Source organism: Gavialis gangeticus, unplaced genomic scaffold (genome assembly GCF_001723915.1).
Source record: "Gavialis gangeticus isolate Ggan-Ray unplaced genomic scaffold, GavGan_comp1, whole genome shotgun sequence".
NCBI classification, from domain to species: Eukaryota; Metazoa; Chordata; order Crocodylia; family Gavialidae; genus Gavialis; species Gavialis gangeticus.
The window spans coordinates 2,902,727-2,925,232 of record NW_017729023.1 but is presented as its reverse complement, the minus strand read 5'-3'; the positions used below and the strand labels follow the sequence as shown (position 1 = coordinate 2,925,232).

Genomic DNA, 22,506 nt, shown 5'->3' with positions numbered 1-22,506 from the left:
GGAATTTTGGAGGGGCGGGGGGGGGGCACCTGTTCACCCTGCCTTTTCTGGAGCACGCACAGTGGCAAGGAGCTAGCCCCACCCTCCCCCCAGCCCCCGGACAAGCCGCCCACAGCTCTGTCCTGCTCCCCACCGGGGCCCTGCAGCCATGCCCTGTGGCCCCAAACCCCACACCACCTGGTTGGGCACCAGCCCTGCCCTACTTTCTCCCTATGGGGACCTCAATTCCCCCTCTCAGACTTACCTATGGCAGCTGCTCTCCAGGATGCCTGGAAGCCATGTGTGTGTACATACACATGGTGCCCCCTACCTGACCGCCCTCCTCCTGGCTCCCTCCAGCCCCCTGCAAGCAGGAACTCTTCCAGGCTGCAGAGATCTCTTTGCAAAAGAGAATAAAACTGAGCGTTTCTCTTAAAATGAAAAGTCTGTATTTCTTGGGTGAAAGAGAAAATCCACAGGTTTTTCTTTTTTTGTTTTTCTGTGGGAAACGGAAAACTAAGAGCCCTGATGATGAGCAAAGGGGGCAGAGGGAGCTCCGATTTTTCATGATAAAAAACCCGAAATCAAACACCAAAATATATCGGTACTTAAAATGTATCTTATTATAATGACTGAGGCACTGGTGGGCTTCAAAATTGTTTTAAGATTGTAAATATATCAATAAAATATTGTGTTCAACTTATGGAAGGGAAGTCTCCTCTCCATGTCTATTCAACATGACATTTAACAAAATAACCAAGAGTGAAAATCAGAAGGCCAACATATCTTCTAATGGCTTTTATAGCAAACACTGACAATGGGTCACATTATCTCTAGCTAAATTCCACATTGTGGCCTAAATTTGATTCTTCAATAATTGCCCAATCAATACTGCTTCCAGACTCCTGAAAAAAAACTTGGGCTTTTATCAGCTAAATCCATTTGATACAAACTCACTGCACTACAATTACAGTTACCAAGACAGCATTTTCCTCATTGTGCAGAAGAACAGAGTAAAAGTAAGATCCAAACAAATAATGTATTATGATTGGCAGGTCAAACATGCCTGGCTGTAGGGAAATCCATACAATCTTCAGTCAGCCTTCTACACAAGTACCGTATAACTTGTTATGCATACATGGCTACTGACAAGTTTTTGATCAAGACCCTTACCTCATTTAGAGAAAAGGTAAGGGACAGCATGTTTTATTCTCCACCTTCGTTGTCCTATTTAACCTAACTTACACCATTCAAGCCCTTAGCCGTTTGAAACATTTCTCATTTTTCCTGGCATTTCTTATAACTGAATGTTTTGTCAATATTACATTTTCTTTACCTCACCTTTGTGATAACCTCATCCTCATTTCACAGATAGAAAACTGAGGCAAATACCCAGGCTAAAATCATAGCCAAATACTAAACTTTTGGGTACCCAGCTTGACACAGGCCTGATTTCTCAAAGTACATTCACAGCCCTTTATATGTTCAATGCATCAGTGCAGAAAATAGCAGCTGCAGTTTTAAATAGAGGTACACTGATACATCAGTTCAATATCGGATTGGTACCAATACAAAGAAAATCATCTATATCCTGAGGCTCATAAATGCCCATGCCCATGCTGCGTGCAGCCGCAGCACAGCATGCAGACGGCAGCATGGAGAGCTGCCTCCAGCTGGTAAGTTGGAAGGGGAGAGGGGAGGGGAACGGGGAGGGAAGGGGCATTGCGGGGGGCAGATCAATGCCCCCCATGGCAAGAGAAGGGGCAGTCACTGCCCAGCTGGGGTGGGAGGGAAGCACAGGACAGATGCGCAGCTCATGGGGTGGGGGCAGCTTTTGCTGCTGTTTGCACCCCAGGAAGGCAAGTGGGCACATGCCCCTGGATCTGTATGGCATGGGGCAGGCTGCAGCTGCACGATGGATGCCCAAGCCGGTGCTGTATGGGGCTTTTCTTGCTGGGGCTCAGAGCAGGCTCTGGAACAGGCTCCAGCAGCGCTGGGAAGAAACTTCAGCCACCCCAAAATTTCGCCACAGTTCTGCTCCCAGTCCCACACTACCACCTGTCCCAGCCCTGGCTGAATGCCCCACCTCGACCCAAGCACTGGGAAAAGCCACCCAAGTGCCAAGAAAAGCGGAGCTGCAGCAAAATCTGGGGTGGCTACAGCCTCCTCCCAGTGCTGCTGTAGTACACTCAGAGCCCAGCCCCTGGCAAAAAAAGCCTCACGCAGCACCAGTTCCACCCTGCAACTGCTGCCCATCCCGCACTGCACAGATCCAAAGGCACGTGTCCCCCTACCCCCCTGGGATGCATGCAGCATTGGGAGCTGCCTCCACCCCACAAGCTGCACCTCCATCCCATGTCCCATCCCCAACCCCCGCCTGGGCAGTACCTACCCCTGCCCCAGCCCTCACTGCTGGGGGCACTGATCTGCTCCCCCATGCCCCTTCCACCACACCTGACTTACCACCTGGAGGCAGCTGCATAGGATATCAGATCGGTATCGGCCAATATGCCTCCTTAACTATCGGCTTTTGGTATTGGCCCTCAAAATCTCTATCAGCGTATTAATTTTAAACTCAAATTTTCTGCAGGCCAGACTCTTAACATCTCCACTTGAAACTTCAGAAAACAAGGAATGCTTAGTTAAGGAACCAAACATGTAAAGCTTGGTTAAATGACTTGCCTAGTAGGGCTGTTCAAAGCTTTAGTCGCTGATTCGATTCGGCGGAGATTCAGCCCGATTCAGTGGCCAAATCTCTGAATCAGAATCAAAATGTTTTAATGTACTCTAGGAAGTTACAGAGCAGCTGTTGGATGTGCAGTGCACCCAATGGAAAGAAAGCACCCATGCCACCCAAGACCCTCATCCCATAGGTCCCAAGAACACCACCGAAGATTCCCATGGAAACGTATGGAGAGAGCTTGTTATGCTAGAAATAAAAATTGCCTGCAACATGGAAACACTTCAAAAAGCAGTTAAAAAAAAAAAAAAACAAAAACAGCAAAACCCAAGACAACAGAAAAAGGCCCTGCTCATGACAAGAAATACATACCCGTCTGTCGATCTTATCACCCTGTAAATTATACATTAAAAGATTCAAACTTATTACTTATGATTTGTTTGCAGAAAAAAATTTCAGAAATAAATCTCAAAACCATCTTAAGATTCTAGCAGAATGTAAAGCTGAAGATTTACTGGAAATTATGTTAAAATTATTATTGGGTCTAAAAGGCTGAGAAGGGAAGGGCAACTTGATGATACTCTGGTTAATTTTCAGAACATGGAGTACTCAAAACAGTCAGGCCAACATATACAAGTTGCATTTAGCTATAATCCTTTTTGTAGGCTAGCCTAATTACACTGAGAAATTACCTTCCCCATACTTCAATCTTTCAAGAAAAATAACCTTTGAACAAACAGGGACAGCATATAAACAAACAGAAACCAAGTGCAAGAGGAAATGGTATGACCGTGTGTTTTACTGAAGATGGGTATGGGAAGGTTGAATAGTAATAATGAGGTAAAACCTGTCAGTTCAGACAGACTTAAGAAAACATGAGAAGATGGGAAATACTTTTAATTTTGCACAGACTTGAGTCTACATACTGTATTCTTACTACAACCTTTTTAAGTGGCACTATCATATAAACAGTTACTATTAACCTAAAGAACTGTCTTTAGAAAGCTGACTAAAAACAGATCCAGGTGCTACATCTGCTTGTCAGACCCTCTATGCAGTAACAGAAAAAAAGTTAAAGACCCAACAGAAGCAAATCATGTGACAACACTCTGTATTGTTAAGTAAAACTTAAAGCATTTTCCCTTGTTTCTTTCTATTTGGCAGAACCATTTCTTGTTACAACTGTAACAGTTTCCCAAATATTTTCCCGTTTTATTTTTAAAATTGGCCTCCTTCAGTAACTTGCATTCATAATAGTGACAGCAGAGAAACAGATAAAAATACTATCATTTCATATTACAGGAGTCTGAATTATGTTAGTGGATGGCAACTTCTAACAGCAATTCTTGGTAGGTCAGTTCTGCTAACTTTTCCTTTTTTACTGCAAAAATCATTTTCAGGATCACTAGATTAGCATCACCAGGAGAAACTGAAGCCCCTTTTCACTTGTGCTGAAAACATTAAACTTTTTTTTTTTTTTGGAACCATCAATATCAAACCAGATATTCTTCTCAAGTGAACAGACTATTGTCAGTGAAGGACACAAAACTGACACACTACCTGTGACAGAATGTTGGTGCACTGCTGGAGCAGAGACACGGGTGGGTTACCGATGCTTGTTGCAAGCTGAACTCTTAGCAGTTGTTCTTTCAGAGTTGCATTTTCTTGTAAAGCATGGGCCAGGGCCACAGCAGCACACCAATTTGAGAGAGAGTCTGTAGAAAAGAGTCCTCCACAGAGCAACTGGCCAGCTGAGACTGAATTACCTGTAGCTACCAAAAACAGCAAAACAGCTGCAGTTACACAAACGTAAGCCATAACTGAAATTGCAAAGTATCTGATGTAGAAGCATTTCAGCCCCGAGCAGAATCATACCCTGAGCAGGTATACTGTAATTCATACTGGATACATACAATGCTTACCCCAGCAAAACAATAATTTAAAACAGGGCTGTCCAACCTTTGAGTGGCTAGGGGCCACAGGAACCTTGGGCACTTGCTGCACAGGCCCATGCTGCAACCTACCCTTCCAGCTGCATGATGCTTGGGCTGCATGCCACAGCATGGCACGGTGCTGTGTAGGCACCATCCCCCTTCCACACTGTGCGGTGGGTGCCCCCCATACCACACTGACAGCCCCACCTCCTGCTCTGTGTGGCCCCCCCACAGTGCACACCAAGTACCTGCTCCCCCCCCCACACACACACACAATGGCACGTTTCCATGCCCTACAGAGGCCCCAGTTCCTCCAAATTCTCCAGCTGCAGATTCCCTTGGCTCCTCTGCACCATGCTATGCCACCTCATCCACAGGAGCAGGTCAAGTATCAGAAGCTGGAGGAGGAACACAGAGACTCTGGTAATGACAGCACCAGCAGCAGCAGGAATAGTACGGGAAGTGATGTCCAGACCAGGAGCCTTGGGGCTGTCTTAACCCCTTAGGGGCTGGATACAGCCCGCAGGCCACCAGTTCGACAGACCTGACTGAAACAATAAGGTCATCTGAAGACAAGTTTGTGTCTTGACAGTAAGTTGCACAGAACTTTAGTACAGTGCAGCACTCAGGCAGAGAGGAGCAGAGCCAGCAGTGTGGACAGCTGCCTCCAACTGGTCAGTCCAGTGTGGTAGAAGGGGAGGGGGAAGAAAGGGGAGCTGGGAGGGGACAGGGCAGATGAACACCTCCCATGGTGACGGAGGGGGTAGGGGCAGGCACTGCTTGGGTGGGCCAGGCGGCTACCACCTCTGCTAGCACCTCACGAGGGCACGGGGCGGGGGGCAGTGGGCATGTGCCCCCTGGATCTCTGTGGGGCACGGCAGGGCGGGCTGCTGTCAGGGCTGTATGGGGCTCTTCTCAGCAGGGACTGGGCTTGGAGCAGACTTTGGCAGCGATGGGAGGATGCTGCATCAACCTCAAATTCTGCCACTGCTCTACTCCCAACAGCACCACCACCAGCCACCCAGCGCTGCCCCAGCTCTTCCACCACCTCTGACTTCCTACGACCTTGGAAAGGTCATTTAAACATCTTTGCATCTGGTTCCACTTGAGTAAAAAGGGGTTGATACCTTTGGAGAAAAAAAAGCTCTGAGGTTTACAGTTCTAAGCATTAAAAGCTATATTGTGAAAACAGACCGGGCATGCCAGAAAACTAACTTTATTTAATCAAAAATTAATAAGACAGTATTTCCTGGAAATTAATGAGTCCTGCAACTCAGACCGGTAACAGCTTGACACTTGACAGGCAGATAACAAGTGTTGGCTCAATTAGCATGTAAATATCCAGCTCTTATCTTTTTTAGAATACTGTTCTCATTACACATTTAAAATCCTTCAAATTAGTAAATTGCTCATGATCAGCTTCACGTCTATAATGACAGAGGGAGAGCACAAAACCAGATATGCAAAAACAGATCAGTGACCAATGGCATGAGCAAGTAGTTAACAAAGAACAAGAACAGGAAGGGTGGAGGGGGATGGCATTAATCAATAAAGAGTTTAACTTCACTCCCACCATTTTACTGGTACATCCCTTCCTCTGAAGCAGGAAGGCTATCTTTGTCCGAGAGGCATAAAGCATTTTCGGCATGCTTGAAAAACAGTAACAGGGTAAGGTCAAAGATTTTTCTCTAACTAGTCAATGCTATTTGATATATTGTACAAAAGAACATGCATCTGTGTCATTTCCTAGCCAAGATGTTGCATCTCTCTCCAAATCCTGAGCAATCTAGTTTTCAGCTTCTTAAGAATTCAGTCTTATCAGGAAACTGTTCCTTCCCTATTCCCCAAATACCTGTGAAATTCTAAGGTTTAAAAGATATTACCTTATTGCTCAAAATACAAAACACTACCTGTATCTTTGCTCTTTGGCAGAAGTGATTTGATATTGTTTAGAATGGAGTATAATGAACAGACAACCCATTCAGAAGAAGCTTTAGAATTAGACACGTAAGCACAAATAACCACTTTGTTACCAGACCCAACTCTTAGAACTTAAAACAGACATCTAAGTTCTGAGGCTTGTGGTCTTGTAGCTTTAATATCCATTCTGCCCCCCTTAAGTTCAGTTCAAGAACGGCAGTTACAACATTCTTTTCATTCATCGTAAAAATCACTTTGTAGGCAGCATTTTACATCTCAATTCAGTGTGATACCTAAATAAGTAATGTTTCAGAAGAAACCTTATGATGCATTCAAATATTCATAGATTTCATAGACATTAAGGCAGGAAGGGACCTCAGAAGATCTTTAAGTCCAGCCCCCTGCCCCAAGGGCAGGAAGAAAAAATATATATGTGAAAAAAATATATACATGTGAAAAGGCACAGATTTCTTAGGGTGTTATCTTTTATTGGACCAAATGCATAAATCGGGATAGTTAAAGAAACTTTCAAACGCAAGACATTTCTTCATCATGTCTGACTACTCACCCTAAGAAACCCTTTCTTTGCATACTTCCTAGACTATCACACAATATGATACAACTATATGCCAATGAAGAATTTCCCAGTTTCTTAAATTTTTCACGTAACTTACCATCAATGGTGGATGGTAGAAGCGTTGAGACAATTTCTCCTTGTCCTTTTTGGTTTTTGTACAGGAAACACTGGAAACAATAAAGAACAGCACAGCGCAGCACAAACGGTTGCCTTTCATTTACCATTGACATCAGAAGTACTACAATTGCAGGCCTGTTTTGAAATGAAAGACCAATAGAAGAAAGTCACAGATCAAACAACTGTAGTTGCCTACAAGATAGGGTTCATGACTGGTTCAGCAGGAATACAGAGCCTAGATATAAAAATACATATTGACTGCAGTGAAACACACTATTAGGGGTTGCTTATATATAGAAACAGCAAATAAATTTCAGTGCAACTTCAAACTGACACAAGGCACACATGAATCACAAAACGGTCAGGAACTTCATATTTACTGTTCCATCTTTGCTGAAATATACATTAGTACCTATGAAATGCATTAGTTTTGAAAATGCAGTTTAACAATACTATTAGTATTTGAGAGGTGCATCCTCTCAAGATAACAAAAAAATCCCTAAGTGACAATAGCAACTTCAAGGGTGTAAGTTGAAAAGTAAAATTTATATTTTTAAAGTTACAATGTTTTGGGGGTAATTAATTTGATAAAAAGTGGCTCTCCATTTTATGATCACAATAAGCTAACGCACATCAGCCCTGTCTATAAAACATTGCATCAGGCTGTTTTAGCAGTTTGAATGCGAAAGACCAAAGCCAGAGGGTCCCATATCTAGATTGGTTAGCGACACATTAGAAACTGCAGCACAACTACTGGAACCAGCAAGGAGAAAACTGCTCTGAGAACCCTCACAGAATGTCAGTTCACCTCTTAGAAGTGGCTTTTTCCATTACTTGCCATTCTGGTTAGAAGTCAACAGTACTGCTTCACAAGGTTTGTTTTCTTGGTTTTTTTTTTTTTTTTTTTTTACTTAGCATGTGTTCTGTGGAATAGTTTCCCCTGGATTTCACATATCACCCTTCCCCCCACCCACAATCTAAATAGGTGTCATTTTCTACCTACGTGTCTAATCTCTATGTCCCTTTGTTCGCTCATGGGTGGTAGCAGCTTCTCTTAATCTGGCATCTGCAAATTTCATTAAACAATGCTTTTTTTTTTTTCTCCCCCACACGTGATGGCATTCCTAGTAATTCCTATACGCTCCAACTAATGTTAACCTGATTGCCCTGCCATTACGAAGCCTGAATTTGATTTCACATATGGTAACACTAAGATATTTAATAAAACACTTCTTGTGATTTCAGACTCTTGATATGGACTCTAGTAACCTACCGTTACCCGTACCAATGCATCTGTTGCAATGTTTACATGACAAGCTACTGTGCAGTAGCGTCAGGGAAAAAACTGTGGCAATGGTTCTGCATAAGCAAGCACTAAATGATTGCATAGTAACAACTGTGCAGTCCACCACATGTGTAGACATGGCCATCGCTAGGTAAACAATTTAGCATTTTTATTCTCCTACCTTGGTGGATTTGAAGGTGCATATACTGAGGCAAAATAATCTTGGTTCATCTGGCATCCTCGAATAACTTCTGACACTGTGTTAATGGTCTAGAAAAGGGAGATATAAACCACTCAGTTATATCATAAGAATCACTAACTAAAAAAAATGTTAGTCTGGGAAAGCAAAAAAACATATCTGCATCAAAAAGCACTGTTTTCACAATGCTGACACAGCAACTTCTCGTTAGTGTAGTACTTGAAGATACAAGGACAAACTAAGAAGTTTGAAAATTATTCCAAACAAAAGCTAACCAACTAAAAGCATTAAAAACAAAGGATATTTATTAAAAAGTAGAAATTATGGCTTGAATCAGTCTGTGAGAACTATAGTATGCAGACAGCACTGACCAGTTCCATAAATCAGGAATGAAAGCCTCCCTGTGTTAAGGGCCTACATGTGATGGAATAACTACTGCAGGATGTCTCGTGACATTTATTATACATGGTATTTCTGTAGTCTCGGGTACTCGAGGTGGCTTACTACTAAAAACTGGGCTGAGTTGCATGTAAAACCGAAATTCAAGTCTACAACTGGGAAAAGCTAGAAGGGGCTGCTGAAGTTACATATGGTTATATTCATCTTTTGAAAGGAAACTGGTCCTCACAAACTACAGAGGCTATTATACTTGTTTTCTAAAAAGTAGAAACAAACTAGAACTGCTTACAGCTACTTAGATATAGAAATGGAAGTACTTTAACAGTGTTTCACGAAATGAGCATTTGATGAAGTGATCTTGGCCTCATAAAAGCTTGTGCGCTCTCTCTCTGATGCAATCTGTCAAGGTACAAATCTACTCTGCTTTCTACCTGACTTCAAACACAGCTAACTACCTCACTGTACTACCATTTCAAAAATATCTAATGAGACTGCTAAACTGGAGGTCAAACAAGAGCTGATTAACTCCACCTGACCTACCTAGTTTTGTCTGGTGAAGAATTAATTGCCCTCATCTCAAAATAGTAAGGGACTTTTCCCAGAAGCCAAAAATACTTCTATTATTGGAGCTGTGCAAGGCCAGCTTGGTTTGTTTACTGCCAGTGAAAATCATGCAGGGGGTGGATCTGAACTAACTATGGAAATCGCTTAAATCCCAGACAAGCAACGTGACAATAATTACCTTCTCTAAGTTTCAAATATACCTAGACACACCACAATCTGGATTTGAGAATAAACTGAAATTTGTTTATTACAGTTCTGCAGAATTTTAATACACAGGGACCACTCTAACTAGACACTGCTGGCTGGAAGGAAGAAAGCTGCCATTTCCCAAGCTTCTGAAATCAACCTGAGAAGTATTAAATTCATCTGATGGCTTTTGCCTATACAGCCAGCTAGCTAATCCCATGGGTTCCCCCCCCACCCCCGTTAGATACCCCTCCTCTTTCTTACCTCTGTCAAAATGTCAGCAGGAACTCCAGTTGCCATGAGGATTGTGCAAAGCTGCTGTAATAATCCACAGTTGGACATTGCTTTCTGACAACTGCTGGTGGCTCCAGGAGGGTTTGTAGGGGACACTAGCACCCGCACAAGCTGCAAAGAAGAGAGAGCCTTGTTTGCACAGGAGGCAGAAAAGAGAATTGCTTTGGTACCGACTCATTTCATGCATGCAGGAAAGTGACAGGATGGCAGCTATGTCGAATGTGATTTTTTCTTGGTCAAAGGCTCAGCTCATATGGTAAATGAGAAAATTAAAAGTGCTACTGAAACTGTGGAACAAGATTCAACAGAAAGTTACACCACCTGCTGCATTCTAGTGAGGACGTGAAGTAAACTACTCTCAAAAACAGGCCTTTAATTAACACAAGTGAGCAGAATCGTTATTGAGACTCATTTATAAAGCTGCCATTTCATTAGAATTTTGGTGAAACTCAATGCCCAAGATTTCTTCTGAGAATATGAAATGGCTAAGCTCCTTGCAAATGTTAAAATTACATGAAGAAATTGAGCTATACAGGGCAATTTACAACAGCTGTATTTCTTGTGCACACTGTTCTCTCAGTGATAGCACCTAGCTGCTCTTCAAATGGCAGCATGTCCTCAGAGTAAATGCCCAAGTTCTACTGTTCTTAAAAGAGAAGCCATTAGTGATGGTCCAGAAAAAAAAAAAATCCTAATTGGTTGATTTTTGTTTTCATGGAAAAGTACAATTAAAGAATCCTTCTAGTTATGAATCCACCAGAAAGAAAAAAAAAGAAGTTCTGTACCTTTTATAAAGGCATCATAAATATGCATGGAGACAAATACAGTGCAGGAATCCCAAACAACTGCATCCATCTGTCCAGAGTGTTGATTAGCCATGTCCTTTGCATTAATCTTAAATTAAGCATAAACATGCTGACCTCTAACTCTTCATATAGTTTCAAATATGAATGTCACATGAAAGGTCATAGAATCATAGAAAATTAGGGCTGGATGGGACCTCAGCAGGTCATCTACTCCAATCCCCCCATCATACAAAGACCATCCCCAACTAGAGCACTGGGCTCTTTGTCGAGCCAGGTCTTAAAAATCTCCAAGGATGGAGATTGCATCACTTCTCTAGGTAACTTGTTACAGTGCTTCACCACTGTCCTAGTGAGAACATTTTTCCTAATATTCAACCTAAACTTCCGTTGTTGCAGCTTGAGACCATTAGTCCTTGGTTCTGTCATCTGCCACCACTGAGAAAAGTCTGGCTCCATCCTCTTTGGAACCACCCTTCAGGGAGTTGAAGGCTGCTATTAAATCCCCTCAGTCTTCTCTTCTCCAGACTAAATAAGCCCAGTTCCCTCAGCCTCTCCTCAAAAGTCACGTGCCCCAGCCCCCAACCCACTGGAAGTCAAACACACGGCCCAAAAATCAGTTTGTATATCATCTTCTATTTTTTTATAGCTCTTGTAAGAGCCACACTGTGTTGTGAAATAAAAATTCACTAGACAAAGTCCCTATAATTTGGGTTAAAATTACTTTAAATAAAAACTGCCTAAAAATCATCCTGCTCCTAAGTGAAACCCCACATTACTTCTATTGGAACTATTAAAATAAGTGTTTCCAGGTTACTGTAGCATTTAATAGACTGCATGCACAGTACCACACACAACATGAAAAACAAGAGAGAAAATTTAAGGATAGGGACCTGTAATTTCCAAACCCTACAAGTTGTCAAGAGTGCCCTGAGCACATGTAGACTTCAAATACACTCTAAAGAAAAAATAAAAAAGGTAAAAGCTTGCCAAGAATGAAGAAAAATGTACAGCATTTTAGAAATACACGTGTTGCTTTTATGAGTAGGTTATGAAGAGTTTTACCTGCAGCATTAGGTGAAGATTAGTTACTTTCTGTGCTGACCAACCACAGTTGTCATCTCCAACTTCAAACCAAGGCTTCATACGCTGAATATATGAACCTTCTTTAAAAAAATTCTGATTGGAATTGTTGTTCTTTAACAAATTTTGTAAAAGGAGAAGACAGTCTTCCACCACAATTCCTGGAAAGACACAAGTCAAGGGTTAATCGAGATAATATAGGTACCCCATATGTAGATTAGTAACACTTTCTAGGTAGAGTAGTGCTGAATTAAGCTCCCTGGCAACACAGTCCTGGAAAGCCAAGATTTCAGCATGTGCAACCTAATAGCCAGCAATATTTAAGAACAAATTACATCACTATCTCCGAGGATAGAAAACATTGGCTAAATGCCATTACATTCTAAAGCGGTTAGTTTTCAAATGATTTCTCCACAAGTATAAAATGAAATGTGTTTATGAAGAGAAGGTGCACCATCTTCTCAATAAAAATAGCTTACGGGGGTCTTGAAAAATCTACAGCATCTTGTTTAATTGTCTAAACCATGTGTCACTTCTGGACCAGCCCTCCCAGGTTTCTCTCCCACTGCAAAAATGAAATGGTTCTTAAAACAGCACTAGCATGATACAAGGTTAGAATTCTTGTGTAACAATTCTTACTGGGCAAGTCACAAATTCACATCTGTATTCACTGGTTAAGATTTTAATAGTAACCCCCCCCCCACACACACACACACCTTATTTCAAAGTTATTTCAAAGTTATGTGAATGCCTTGGAGCTGTGACAACCTCTCTTCACCCTACACAGAGAGCCAAGGACACAATCAACCATATGCTTATAATCTGTGTTCCGAGAGGAAAAAAAGAAAAAAAAGTATGTTTACAACCCCTGAGTGGGCAATTTTGCCAAAGAACGTGAACAAAAGGTGAAAACCCTTCACTCCCTTTTTGTTCCTCAGTCATTTCATTGCTGGCCTGCTGAGACAGAGTCCTTAGGCTTATAAGATTCAAAACCTTAGGTCAGGGAGAATAATCAGTAAGATCAGGCCAACTGTTTGACAGCATTCCTCTCTGCCATGCTGCAGCAAGTCATGCTCACCAGTTCTCCACTGTTAGATCACAGCAAATATCAAATTTGAAGTGAAGAGGCAAGAGGAATGAATTAAGAGAACATTCTGTGCTTCTCAAGTTAAGTACCGACTCTGCAAGGAGCTCTCAATTTTCTCCTTATAGCAGAAATTTCTCAGACCATATTTATCTGCTTAATCTCTTTAAGCCTAAAATGTGCTTGACATTTCCATTATGATATATTTATTATGCAGTTGTTTGAGCAATGGCCTCTCAACCTCTGTCACACTCCATCCTATGACTCTATAACAATGGCAATTTATCACCCCCCCAACAGTTTGTGATGAGCAGAAATCCTGGTTTTCCCTGATAAAAAACTGCAAATTCTCAGATTACCCCCCCCCCAAAAAAACCCACCACAAATTATCTGATTAAAAAACCCAAAAATCAGTGATTACAATAAAAGGTCACTATTTTATGTATATATCAGTTGAACACAATGCTTTCTTGGTATATTAACAAGTTTAAAGCAATTTGGAAGCCTACCAGTGCCTCAATCATTATAATAAAATAAATTCTAAATACCTATACATTTTGGGATTTAATTTTGTGTTATCATGGAAAAATATCAGAGCTCCCCCTAACCCCTTAGCTCACAGAACACAGGTCTAAGCCTCTCACTCCCAAGCCACAGCGCCCCAGCCCTGCTGGCGCCCCCCAGCCCTGCTGGCACCCCTCACCTGCAACTCCCTGCCTCCCACAGCCCTGCCAGAGGGGGCCCCCAGCTGCCAGGGCTACAGGGTGAGGGAGCCAGGGCCACAGCCCCCTGCCCCCCACAGCATCACCCAAGCCCTGGCTGCTGCCTGCAGGAGGCAGTGGCTGCTGCGGTGGATAAGAGTGCAGAGCCCAGCTCCCCCCTCCCTGCTGCAGGCTCAGGCAGGGGGGTCAGCTCCTTACTGCTGCGCACAGTCCCAGGGCAGCAGGAGGGGACCTCTGCTCCCCAGATCCGTGCGTGGGGTGGGTGCAGGCTGCCCACTGCAGGCTCAGCCTCCTTGCCCTGCTGACCTGCCCTGGGGCCTCCACAGCCCAGCAGGTATGACCCAGTGCTGCAGGGCCTGGCAGGGCTGGGCGGAGAAGCTACTTGCCACGCAGCCCTAGTGAGGTACCACCCCCCTGGATGAGCCACCCATGGCCCCATCTGGCTCCCCACTGGGGCCCTGCAGTGGCTCATTCTGCCCCCGGGTCCCAAGCCCCATGCATCCCCTCAGCCCCTACCCAACCCACTCCCTCCCTCCCTATGGGGGCCTCCAACCCACTCCTCCCCTCCCCCACAAGACTTACCTATGGGAGCTGCATTCCAGGCTACCTGGTAGCCATGTGTGCATACATGCACATGGCACCCCCTGCCTGACTGCCCTCCTCCTGCTCCCCCCAGCCTGCAAACAGCTCTCTGCAAAATCCGTGAGTTTCTCAGTTAAAATGAGAAATCTACATTTTCTTTGGATAAAGGGGAAAATCCACATTTTTATTTTTCTGTGGGGAACTGAAAACCCAGATCCTTGGTGATGAGCTGTTTTCAATACAGTAAGTAATGGGCCACAGAAAATTCAATGGTTAATGCTGAAACCTTTTCAGCCATACCTCATTTTATTTTGTACATGACACCAAGTTTGTTCACTGAATGCTCACTCAGCTCCATAAATTTAAGTGAAGCCCAAAGCATCTCACAAACTAGCTGTTTGAGAAAGTGTTTCCTCTTCCCTCACTATACACCCATAATACATTCCAGCTTTTATCCTGGCAGCACTCAAGTAACATCACAGCCTATTTTATAATAAAACAGAGGCAACAGCTTGTTCATATCCGAACAGTACAGAAAATAACAATTATTTACCCTATAGCATCTCGAGTCTTCATGATATTGTATTGAATGGAGATTTGACTGTGTGTACAAAATGAGAGTATGTTCAGCAACAGCATCTGCTGGCATTGTACAGGTCCACCCTGGGCCTCTCATTTTCTCTCACAGTGACCTGAAGGGTGAAGTAGTCTTAACCCTTCCTCAGTTCCCTTGCAATTCAAAGTGTGTGGTAAAAAAGAACTCCTATGTGTGGCGAAGGAAGGTGGGTCATGGCCAACCACACACACACACAAAAAAAAAAAATCACACAAAACCACTGTTACTATAAGCTGTTTTGGGCTACCCAGATAAAGAACATCTGCTTAAAAGAATGCTTATCAGGTTTGTCACGAGGTTTTTTAGAACTAACAGGAAGCAATCACAGTTAAATGGCACCTAGCCAGGAAAAGGGCTGCCAGGTGAGGAGGTGCAGTAACTTTAGATCCGGATGTACCATCTGGCCCCAATGCCATGAGATCAGATCTAGTTGTTCTAGGAGTTAGAGCAGGGGCTGAAGTGACATTTGGAAAAGCTCTATGAGCCAGAACCAACTCAGCTGCTATGGAGCTATCCCTAACAACAATGGTTTATGGAATGGTGTACACCAGTAAGCCTCTATGCCACAACAGGAAAATAACAGAGTTGTAACTCTGGCCTCCACTGGAGCAAAAGTTTTCATATTTTTCACTGTCCTTGGGGGTAGAATTTTAGGGGGCACCAGATGGAGCAGCATTTCTGCAATTAGGGTGCAAAACCACCATTTGTAATCGGCTACCAACTGCTTCTTCAGGAGTCTGCCAATTTGTCCTCGACTCCTAGGAACAGGTGCACCAATATACCAGTTGCCTATCAGATCAGCACCGATAAAAGGGGAAATGATATTATCGGCTATCAACTTTTTTTGGCCATTGTAGGCAATAATGGTCATCAATAATTATGCCTCCAGCCAAGGCCCTGGACACCTGGGTTCCCTCTCTCCTGTGGGGCTGGGGCCCCCGGATACCTGGGCTCCCGCAGAAAACAGCTGGTTTCCCTTTGCAGGCAGGCAGGCAGCATTCTAGCCTGTAAACGGTTTTGCTGGGGGCTGCCAGAAGAGAGACACAGGGGGTGGTGCATGCATGCACATGGCCAGGAATACAGCTGGACAGAAAGAAAAGTAGCTCTCTGCAGGTAAGTCTATGGAGGGGAAGGGGCATGGGGAAGAGAAGATTGAGGCCCTCACATTGAAGGAGAGTCGGGCAGGGGCTTGGGGCGCTGCATGGGACCTGGGGAGGGGACAGAGCCATGAGCACCTCACCCAAGAGGCATGGGGGGGCCAGCTCCCCACTACTATGCACATTCCCTGGGAGGGGCACGTGTCCCCTCAGATTTGTGCACAGGGTGGATGTGGGCTGCTCGCTGTGGGCTCAGAGCTCTCTGCTCTACTGCTTTTCCCTCAGGAGCTGCACAACCCCTGCCCACCTGGCAGTAATGGAGGTGGCAATCTGTGTCTCCTGCTGCTGGGCAGGCAGAGGGCATGAGCCAGCACAGGGCTCCCAGGACAAAGGCAGGACAACAGAGCGCCCCAAGCCCACAGCAGGCAGCCTGCAACCACCCCTGCCCTGCTCCATTCTGCTTAAAAGCATCCCTGCGCTTAAATACGATGGCAGTGGTGAATTTTAGAATTGCAGGATTTTCGATTTTTAAACAGAAAACCAGGATCCCTGGTCATGGTACTCCAATCCTTCCATTCACTGGATATATTTCACCGAAGAAAAATTGAAGAGAATGCAGGCAAAACATGCCAAACAGCATTACCTACATGTATACCAACACTTGCCATAGTATTGCTGTGCATGTTGTAATGTCACAAATATTTGTGTTGTTGACTTAAAGAATCTTTATAGTAGCAAGCATCTATTGTCAGACAGGTACACTTTTACTGGAGGTTGAGATGATCAGCGCCCCATGACCTAGTCAAATACAGACAGTGGGCAGCCTCAACTTGTTGATGTCTCTTACAACAACAGCATCTCTCTAATCAGCCACTCATCCTAATGTGCAGACATGAATGCCTTGTTTCAACTAAGCAGCTAATGCTACAAGTCCAAATGACTAAGTGTAGACCAAAGCAACAACCAAAACATTTCAAATACCTTTGAAACATTTCCAAGAGACAACTGTGCAAATGCACATGCTCTCTGAAACATACCAAAACTGACAAAAGCACAAGTCTCAGCACACAGGGCTGTGTTCCAGAGCCCAATCACGGCACGCAGGGGCCAATCTAGCCAGCAGACTAGCCCCACACTGCTCATCTGGCCTGGGGGCCAAAAGCTTGAGCACCACTGCTCTATGGAGAACATCTCTCACAGAGGCCCCATAGTTGCTTGTGAATGGTAGGGAGAAGGCCATTCTGCTCAGTGTTGTAGACCAGCAGAGATGAAGTCTTCCTTGAACAAAAGTACCAAAAAGAGATCTCAGCTCCACTTTCAGTGCTCAGTGCCATGTCAATACGTAAACCTGGGTTCCATAAATCAGCATCTGTGCCAGTACAAGTATCTGCAGTGCCTTTCCACTCAGTATCACACAGAATTAGTGAGAAAGGTATTCCTTTTCCCTTTTCTTTAGTGAGAAAGGTATTCCTTTTCCCTTTTCTTGCCACTATCTAAAAAACTCTCAGCTTTATTCCCAAGCTGATTCACTGGCTCCAGTGTTTGTCCTGCCAGTACTGACAGAGCCAGTATCAAGGCTTGAACCAAACTGATCAGCAATGCTGCCAAAATTGGCTATGGAACTGGCTGTACCAATGGCTCTGGTCTACCATGGCAAATGGCAAGAAGTACCATGCTCTACAGTTGAGGGGATACTCCATCCATCTCTGTTTTGGGGATAGCTTAAAAAAAAAAAAAAAAAAAGGAAGAATTTGAATAAAGACTCTTCAAAAAACAACCTAGGGATGAGTTTCAAGTTCAGGGAAGCATAGCAGGTCAGATATGCCAGGTTCCTTCTTACTGCCAGTGAGGTAAGGCTGAACTGAGGAAAGGACATAGCCACTACATGCTCACAAAAGACTGTGGCAAACAGTGCATGCACAGCACTGACACACACTTTTTCAAGTAGCTGACTATGTGCAGGGACAACTACAGTTAGATTCACATTGACACACACTAAAAAGAGGTTTATCTTGGACATCTGTACTTGAAGAACCCAGACTAGAATCCCAAAATATTCTGGAAGTTGCTTATTTGTATCACTTTGTTTTACAAGGATCCTAGCTGCTTACTCAGTGCTTTTACCTACCCACGTCACCAATAACTTCTAAAAGAAATTGAATGGGAACAGCCCATAATTTTCTAGTGTTTCTAGAACTACAAAAGCTTTGAGAGTAACTCTCTGATTGAAACAAGCATTTCTAGGGCCTTAGTTTAATCATTAGTGTCACTTGCTGCACAAAGCAGCATTCACATTTGTACCATACCTCCATCACTGTTCCCTTCTTCTGTTATGATATCCAGAAGTCTCTCAAAGGCATTTTCAAAAGCAACAATTTTCTGAATGGCTGCATTGCTTTTTGTCAATTGCTGTAACAACAAGACCCCCTTTGGGAAAAAGAGAAAAAGAGCAGTAAATTAAAACTGTATTTAAAGAAAAACCATTAGCTTTACAAAGAAAGGTCCCCATAAGAACTGTAACACATTACCAGCTCCAACCACAGTGGGAATCATTGAACACAAAGTTGAATAGTGCAATTTACCACACTCTTCAATACTGCATCCACATGTATAGTTTAATTGCTTCAATAACCTAGAAAATTTCAGTGGACACAATATTGAAGAATTTATTGTTCTTAACTAAAGAATTAATGTCCCTCTACGGAGATGTATCGATTGATCAAAATGCCCCTTTCCTCTTAGTTTCAGGAGGATAAGAAATGAATAACTCCATATACCATCACGTAATATGGCTGCTAGTCATACTGCACCCTAGAGGTGAGCATCTTTGCATAGTGAATGAAGCAGTTCACTTACATGTTACCTTGGAACTCTAGAAAGAATAATAACCGCTTAAGAAAATTATGTATTTGTAGTCTACAAAAACTGTGATTTCTTAAAGGTCTTCCATTCATAGTGAGGCAGTCCATTTTAACTTGCAAATGTAAACAGAAGCCCAGAAGCAAATGTTATAAATACAGAGTCATTGCATTTGCCAAGAGTTAAAACCAAACGAGTCTGTTCCGCAGGTCTCCCAATATACTGTTAGGAAGGAAAGGTCATCTGCTTACCACTAACAGGTCACCTTTAGGTATGCTGTATTTCAACACTATGCACTTTGTAGCACACATGGTGCTTTGTGGCACTAAACTATCAGAGAATAGACCAACTGGCACCAAGACCACATACATGAGAGGAACATGACATCCCATTCTTTCCCAACCTTGCAAACTTCTTTGAAATGTAGCTTTTGAAGAAACGCAGATAAAAGGTTGAGTGTAGCATTACAGGAATGCTTTAATGAAGAGCTCCTACTTATAAAGGATAAGCAGCTCTAGAGGTAAGGGCACAACTGGAATCTCTTTGCTCTGTACTTACATCATTCCGTATAACCTCCCTTGAGTCTGCCAGTAAATCCATGAGTCTTGACACCCCTGAAAAAGTGAGTAGCCACATGAATAAAATATATGAACTATAAGAATGAACAACCTTTTCCTACTTGAAAGCCATTTTCAGAATTATTATAATGTTCTATTAAGAGTCTCCACGTCCTTGATATTTCACTGGATTTCTAGTTTTAAAGTTAGCCAGTGGCAAACCAAACTCCTTACCCATGGGACTGACAAGAATTATCTGCTGCAGCTGAGGTCCTTGCTGCTTTAACAGTGATGTAAGTAGTTTCACTCCAGGCCAGCGAACATGGAAGTCAAATTCCTGCAAGGTCACAAAGGACAATATTAAGCAATGAACCTACCAGCTTTTCACTTCTTCAAGCAACCTAAAACAAGACTTCATAATTAGGCAGTATGACTCAGTGCCAAACAGCCCAAATACAAACACATTCATCATTGAGCAGGTGCCTCTCCAAACCTCCTCTACTACAGCACGTGGTCAATTTTTCATTTTTGCTTTAACAGCAACATGACCTGCCAGTCACTTCAGCTCTGTCATTGTTACTAGAGATAGCTGTTCTTAGGGCTCCTCCTCAACTCCAGCCACAACTCCAGTCTCTAAGAAACAGGTCCTACTTCTCCTAAATCCACAGGATGTAGAAAGCTGCTGTATCCTACTCATCCTTGCCCATCAGGATCAGCCTCTGGGGAAAAGTTATTTCAGCAAATTCTGTCCACCTGTTAGGCCTTTTCTAACTGAGAAGGCTAAACAGCTTGATCTAAAGCAATCTACACATAAATTTAAATAAACCTACTGTGGTTCAGCTTAAAACTGACTCATAACCATTTTAAACTAAATAAAAAACCAGAGTGCTGATATAAGTCTTTGTATTGATGTCACTCAGCCCATTTAAAATTCCACTTGAAGTTCTAACTGGTGAAACTCTCTCATTTAGACAAAACTTTAGCTTTATTTTTCTACCACCTACACACTGGAGAGTTCCTAAAGTGCTTTCAAAACTGACTTCCATATACCTCAAAAAGTCTGACAAAGGGCACAGCAAGATGCTACCTTGAGCAGGAAGTAGCAACACAAGGGGAAAAAAAAGTTGGATGGACTTTACAAAGGACTGAACATACAATGGAGTATTCCCAACTTTTCATGGTATTTGCAGGATTCATATGTAGAGTAGCGTACACATTTTGTATAGGAGTTGAATTCCATAGTCACATGGCTCCACCAGCAGGTTTCAGATACTGTCAAAGACCATTAAGAAGGTACATCAGTGCCCACCTCAATGTATTTATTCCTTGGCATCTGCAAATGTTATTAGGAGTGCATTTTAACAATGGCATTTAAACTATTTCAGAAATTGTTTCAATGTCCAGGAAAGATGCAGAGTATACAAGAGGGATACAATTGGTTTAGATGGGGTTTTTGTTTTTGGAGGGGGGGCGGTGCCAGGGGAACCATAAGAGACTACCAAAATAGTCTAAGAAGTTACCATCTCCAAGTTTTCTTAGTTGAATAGGAAATCAAAGTAAGATATGCAATGTGCAATTCTCACATAATTCAGGCCAAAGCCAGCAATTTGGAACTTCTAATATTTAAGGTAGCCTTTGTGAGCCCTCTGAAGAAGAAAGTCAGGTTCATTCAAGGAGTCAATAAACTGGGCACTAAGCTCTTTATACATTAAGCGCAGCTAATCACATTTCTCCTTGCCGTCTTGAACCTGTAGCACTGAGGTGCAACAGACTATTGTATCAACTGGGCTCACTTGTAGATTTAAGATTCAACCTTACTTAAGAAATGTGTATTAATAAGGTGTTCTCTCTGTTCTGCTGCAATGTTTATATAATTAAAGTACCATAACAACCAGACTGCATTTACAGTCCAAAATATTTGGCATTTGACCTAGTTTAAATTTTATAACCTAGTTTAAATTTCATTTTAATTTTTAGAAGAGAGTTTCAGCATCTTATACAGAAGCATCAGAACTACAGTCTTAGGGGTTTAGCCCTAACTACTCTGTAGATTTTAGTTTCTTACTACAAATTAAGTTTTTGTTCTACATATTAAGACTTTAAGTAACTTTTACTGGCAATTGAAGTAAAACCATGCTCCAGTGGTTTATTATCCAGATGAATGCATGCCATTAAAATTGCATATTTTACAAAACATACAATGGAGTATTCCCATGACAAAATAATTATAAAATTACATAAATTACATATTTTACATATTGTCATGTGGACAATAAACTGCTGGAGCATGGTTTTACTACAGTTGCCAGTAAAAGTTACTTAAAGTTTTAATGATGTGCAGAACAAAGACCCAATTTGCAATAAGAAACTAAAACAGGGGTGGGTAATTATTTCAACTGGAGGGCCACTTAATGAGTTTTGGTGAGCTGTTAAGGGCTGCACGTATAAAATCTTTCAGAAGATATCATTTTTACAAGTTATAAATAAAAAACAAATCATACTTAAAAATAAATAAATAAATCTAACATCTACTATTACAGGGGTAGGTAACCTCCAGCATAGGGGCCAGAGCATGGCACACCAAGGCATTTCGCTTGGCGTGCACGCCTCAGGGAAGATGGCATAGAAGGGGCCGGAGCTGTGCTGCCACAACAAGGACTGGGCCCCAAGCGGCTCCCCCACCATCCACCCCTGGCATGCCAACATCTTACAAGTTGAGGCTGTGGGTGTTTTTGGCATTCTGCCCAAAAAGTTATCAACCCCCATAACTGTAACATATGTTAACTTTATTTCAAAAAATAATTTGTCCCGATTTGTTTTTGAGTAGTGTATATAGAAGCAGTTGCATAACAGCTCAAAGAAAAGTCTTAATCCTGTATACTGTGTGTGTAGGGAGGTAGGTGTGTACATGTGGGTGGGAGAGCTACCCATGTGCTAGGTCCTGTGAGCCAGCTGGGGGGGGGGGGGGG

General features: G+C 42.8%; 1 protein-coding gene across 1 annotated transcript in view; it reads right to left on the bottom strand.

Annotated features, from left to right (window-relative positions):
- USO1 (USO1 vesicle transport factor) overlaps positions 1-22,506 on the bottom strand; it is a gene marked incomplete at its 5' end in the record, with an annotated part of 86,244 nt that overhangs the window by 56,544 nt on the left and 7,194 nt on the right. The window contains 8 exons of the mRNA XM_019516797.1: positions 4,220-4,431; positions 7,188-7,342; positions 8,674-8,762; positions 10,105-10,245; positions 12,003-12,181; positions 18,428-18,548; positions 19,539-19,594; positions 19,772-19,874. Coding sequence (XP_019372342.1) covers positions 4,220-4,431; positions 7,188-7,342; positions 8,674-8,762; positions 10,105-10,245; positions 12,003-12,181; positions 18,428-18,548; positions 19,539-19,594; positions 19,772-19,874 — 1,056 coding nt within the window. The remainder of the gene's footprint in view (positions 1-4,219; positions 4,432-7,187; positions 7,343-8,673; positions 8,763-10,104; positions 10,246-12,002; positions 12,182-18,427; positions 18,549-19,538; positions 19,595-19,771; positions 19,875-22,506) is intronic.